This window comes from Ammodytes marinus (genome assembly GCF_949987685.1).
Source record: "Ammodytes marinus genome assembly, chromosome: 24".
Lineage (NCBI taxonomy): Eukaryota > Metazoa > Chordata > Actinopteri > Uranoscopiformes > Ammodytidae > Ammodytes > Ammodytes marinus.
In genome coordinates this window covers 15,478,036-15,483,035 of record NC_137228.1, presented here as the reverse complement: position 1 = coordinate 15,483,035, position 5,000 = coordinate 15,478,036, and the positions used below count along the sequence as shown (strand labels likewise).

At 38.7% G+C, this 5,000-nt stretch overlaps 2 protein-coding genes across 2 annotated transcripts in view; both read left to right on the top strand.

The window, feature by feature from the left end:
• The window catches only part of LOC307269929 (T-box transcription factor TBX19-like), a gene marked incomplete at both ends in the record, with an annotated part of 27,911 nt that extends 25,568 nt beyond the window's left edge, over positions 1-2,343 (top strand). The window contains one exon of the mRNA XM_080053015.1: positions 2,297-2,343. Coding sequence (XP_079909141.1) covers positions 2,297-2,343 — 47 coding nt within the window. The remainder of the gene's footprint in view (positions 1-2,296) is intronic.
• Positions 2,344-2,376: 33 nt separating this feature from the next.
• The window catches only part of pcid2 (PCI domain containing 2), a 13,965-nt gene continuing 11,341 nt past the window's right edge, over positions 2,377-5,000 (top strand). The window contains 1 exon segment of the mRNA XM_080053132.1: positions 2,377-2,479. The gene's annotated coding sequence lies outside the window, so the exon portion shown is untranslated.

Genomic DNA, 5,000 nt, shown 5'->3' with positions numbered 1-5,000 from the left:
GCACTGTCAAATAAAGCATAAAAATGCCCAAAAAATATCATTACAAAAACAAATATATATATTTATTTTATTGTGTTACGGAACCATACCCAAAACGTTATGTTTCAGATAAAGCCTTGTTTTGTTTTTTTTAAGATATTTTTTTTGGCATTTTTATGCTTTATTGATAGTGTAGAGACAGGGTTGAAATGGGGCAGAGAGGGGAGTGACATGCAGAGAACGACCGCGGGCTGGAATCGAACCCAGGTCCGCTGCTGGCCTAGGCCCATGGGGGGGACGCCCTACCAACTGAGCTAAGGGGGGGACGCCCTACCAACTGAGCTAAGGGCCCATGGGGGGGGGGGACGCCCTACCAACTGAGCTAAGGGCGCCCCAGATAAAGCCTTGTTGTTAGAACGCTTTGAATGTACTCCACAAGAGCACCATAAGATCGTAGCATTTTTAAAGAATAAAACTGCATAAAAAGTGTAATTTTTATGCAGATCACGTTAAAAGTTAAAAAATGGCACTTTGGTCTCTGCATAGAAGCTACCAATGGCTGCTGGTAACTTTTTATAATGATTTAAAGGTGCTCCGAGGAACTTTCAGTGTGTGTTAATTCTAGCGCCCCCTTTAGACAAAGTTTTTTTACCACGCCAGCTGTTGTTCCTGGGTGAGCATATATACCCATGACAAAGGCATTAAGAAAAACTATATAAAAATAGCATTCTTTTGCACTGATGGTCTCGTTTGCTGTTACATTTAATTTATGATCGTCAGAGGAAAAATTAGACTGTTTCAGAAATATTTAAAAGTTCCTCGTAGCACCTTTAAAATGTCTTATCACATGTATAAATAGATCATAATTAATTTAATCTGTTAATAATAAATGAAAAAGTGTTTTAAAATGTAAAAAAATATACTGTTTTGAAGAACTTGATGTCCTCAAAAACACGCTATCTTGTAAATACACTGTTTCCTGTCATTAGTGGTGTAATGGCGCCCTCTGGTGGCGAAAGTGAAAACGTCCATTAATTAATAATCCCGTTCTGATGCATGTAATTCTGTTTTTTCTGCTTCTGTCTTTGCTGTTGCGCGGACACACACGTGTTAATGTTATTCTGCTCTGTGTCAATAAAGATATAAAAGGAAAAAAAAAAGTGTGTGTGTGTGTGTGTGTGTGTGTGTGTGTGTGTGTGTGTGTGTGTGTGTGTGTGTGTGTGTGTGTGTGTGTGTGTGTGTGTAGCTCTAGATGGGCACTGCAGTGTTCTTGGCATAATAACAACACTGCTGCCAATATATTTAGGCCTGAATATGATTTTTGTTTGCGCTGTTAGTAAAGCCTGTTAAATATTGTTTTTAAGTCTGTCCGTTTTTTACTGTGTAATATGACATCATCAAGAAAGTTCTACAAAGTTCTAGAATGCAACGCTCCCTGGGTAACCCCAACCCTTTAGAATAATAACAGAAGCTACAGTGGCCTTCAAGGACAAGAACAATTCAAAATTTTAAACAATGCACCTGATGACATTCCAAAAACATGGATTCCTCCATAAGACTTGCCCGCTCAATGTACAAAATGTAATATTAATATTTGTAATTCTCCACTCAGGAGGATAATTCAGATTATCGGCAGAGGTGATTTTACACCAAGGAGGACATATTTATGAATGAGGATATTGATTTTAGCTAATGAATTACTTAAAATGTTACACAATGTCCCTTTAAATTCAATTTTTTTTTCAGTGTTCTCTAGGAAAAAGATGGCCAATCCAATATAGTGTTTCTAGTCTACGCCGCTGGATTGGATTGACGTCAGAATAAATACAATTGATTTGATAACATTTGACATAGGCCTTATTTTTTGAACGCCTGTTAAAGGTGCAGTGTGTAATATGACATCATCAAGAAAGTTCTACAAAGTTCTAGAATGCAACACTCCCTGGGTAACCCCACCCCTTTCGAATAATAACAGAAGCTACAGTGGCCTTCAAGGACAAGAACAATTCTAAATTTTAAACAATGCACCTGATGACATTCCAACTATGACACTTTCAAGATGGCGGCACTAGGCCTTGGTCCAAAATATGCTGAAATATGGACATATATGAGACCCTTTCTAAGGGAAAATAATAATAATTAAAAAAAAAAAATTCAGCTATTATGCACAAAATTAAATGTACTTATGGATATTATAATTACTTTCTACAAAATCTGCTAGGAAATAAAACCCAAAATTCTACACACTGCAGGTTTAAAAGTATATATTGAATGAGCGAGTGTATGAAACTCGGTGTGACACGCTCCACTCCAGCAGGTGGCGGTAATGCGCCTTTAACACGTTGGTTTGAGATCTGCCATTAAACCAGCGTAGAAGAAGAAAGAGAGTGACCCGGCGGTTGTTGTTGTTAGCACGTTAGCTTGTAGCATGTTAGCGCGCTGCTCCACTGTTTATCCCTCAATAAATGAAGAATATCTGGATTAAATCTGCATTTTAAAGGTTCGTTAAAGTCTGGTTTTATTGGTGATATTTAAAGGGATACGTCTTAAGCGTTTGAAGCCTGGGAAATATGATTTTAAGGCAGATTTTAAGCATAATGGGAAGAAAAATTAGCCAGTTTCATTGATTGACGTAAGCAAGGCAAGGCAAGTTTATCCACTTAGCACAATTCAGACGCAAGGCAATTCAAAGTGCTTTACAGTGGGCATGAAATACATCAAGTATAGAATAGACATTAGAAAAGTGAATACAACATTTGAATAAAAATTAAAAAGTACAGGTTAAAATGGAAACAGAAAAGTCTTCAAACGAGGCGAGAGTTGCAGCAGACCTCAAGTTCTCTGGGAGTTTGTTCCAGAGGTTTTGGAGCATAACATGGGAAGTAGGTTTAAAGTATGTGCTGAAAGTCCACTGTTAACGTCACGTGAGGAATATGCGTTTGAGTGATCCCATTGCAAAGTAGCCTCACTCATTACTTTTTAATGCAGCTGTGACAGACAGACAAGTCACCAAACTCAGGGGTAATTCTTTTAATAGTTAGTGTGTAATTATATGAAGTTTAAAATACTTAACAGCCAAATATTAACATGGATTTATTACTAGTAAATGTGGAGAAATGTACTGCGACCATCCCTCTCTCCCTCTCTCCATCCATCCCTCTTTCTCTCTCTTTCTCTCTCTCTCTCTCTCCATCCATCCCTCTTTCTCTCTCTTTCTCTCTCTCTCCCTCTCCATCTATCCCTCTTTCTCTCTCTCTCTCTCTCTCTCTCTTTATTTACTTCTTCTTTTTCCTCAAATTGACAGAAACAAATTCAAAACCAAATACTAGTTTGTTATGATGAAGTATTTTTTATTTCTCCGCAACTTTTTACTCCTTAGATTAAAACCATAAATAGATTGTATATATCAAATACAATATAATATATTTAAAACACACGATGAGCCATAATATGAAGGGTTTTCACCATCGGATGAAACCAAACAAAGATTAAATCTATCTATCTATCTATCTATCTATCTATCTATCTATCTATCTATCTATCTATCTATCTATCTATCTATCTATCTATCTATCTATCTGTCTGTCTGTCTGTCTGTCTGTCTGTCTGTCTGTCTGTCTATCTATCTATCTATCATACCTGCAAACTCGTCGCTTTTCGGCGAAAATCGCCGTTTAGAATCAAAATATATGACCCACGTGAATCGTATAGATCCGAAGAGTTTTTGTTTTTGGGAGGGGGGGGGGGGGGGTAGCGGCAGCTGCCAGAGAAGTCAGCCAGCGCTTCCCAGACTGGACTGTGTGGACGAGTTACCGTAGTGTGAGACAAGGGAATATCGTTATCTTGGCAATAAAACATCTTTGGTAGACGTCATGAGTATTGTCCAATCAGCGTTAAGATCGGGCACAAGCATCACTGCTGCCGCTGTGTGTTCGGACTTTAGAATTGGCTAAAAGTCTCAATCAAAGCCCTTTTGATAATACAAAAATAGAGGCTTTGATTAAACACTGTCAATGCTTCAGAGGTTAATGTAACAGCCTACTGAAACAGAAACTATACGGAGGGACGCAGCTCACTGTACAGTCCTTTTATTTAGTCGCGCTGTCAGTTTGCCGACATGGCTCTCTGTTAGACTCGAGACATAGAAAAAGATCGCGGAAGCCGTTCCCGTAGACGAAGTTAACGGGCAGGATATCCCCGACTGATTTCATCCATCAAACCACAGAGTTTTTTCTGAGCGGCGTCTCACTCGCTCACTGGGTCTCCCGGGTCCCGGTGATTTTCACCGTCACAGCGATCGACTCGCTGCTTTGCTGGGGCGGAGACTTTGTGTGAAGGTGATTTAACATCACGGTCGTAGACGAATGTTATAACTTTATGCTGCATAGTTTGCACTGCACTGTTGACCCACACAGGACTCTTAAGTGAAGCTGACAGTTTAATGAGCGCACATTGCAGAAATGAAGTGTCTGCAGTGCGCCCCCCCCCCCCCCCCCCCCCACAATTTATTTTTATTTTTAGTTTTTAGTTTGTGTGTTTGATATTAACATCATATTATTATATCATACAAAAAATTAATACAATGTTTTGATCTAGATAGCCAAGTTAATTGCCCAATAATTTAATCAGTTCATCTGGGAGGTAATCCAAGTTTAACTGATCACGTCACGTTCACGTCCAGTGTGTATTGAGTTTATTTAAAAACATTTGGAAATGGGGCTCAGATGCCCATGCACTGTATAACCTATTTCAGCCTCGTCTGTGGAAAAAAAGATAGCTGGACAACAGAGTTCTTCTGCTTCATTCCTCTCACTGCATTTAAATGTATTCATTATATTACAGAGAAATTTGTCCCATAAAAGAAAAAGAGCACCAAGCCCAACCCAGAGGACCCTGCATAATATTTTAAATGAATATTTTAATGGAAAATCGAAGAAGCTTCTAATTCATCCGACCCAGTGTCTCCAAATTATTTGTTCACACAAAATTCCTCAGATTTAGCCTCTTAATTTCCCTCTCAA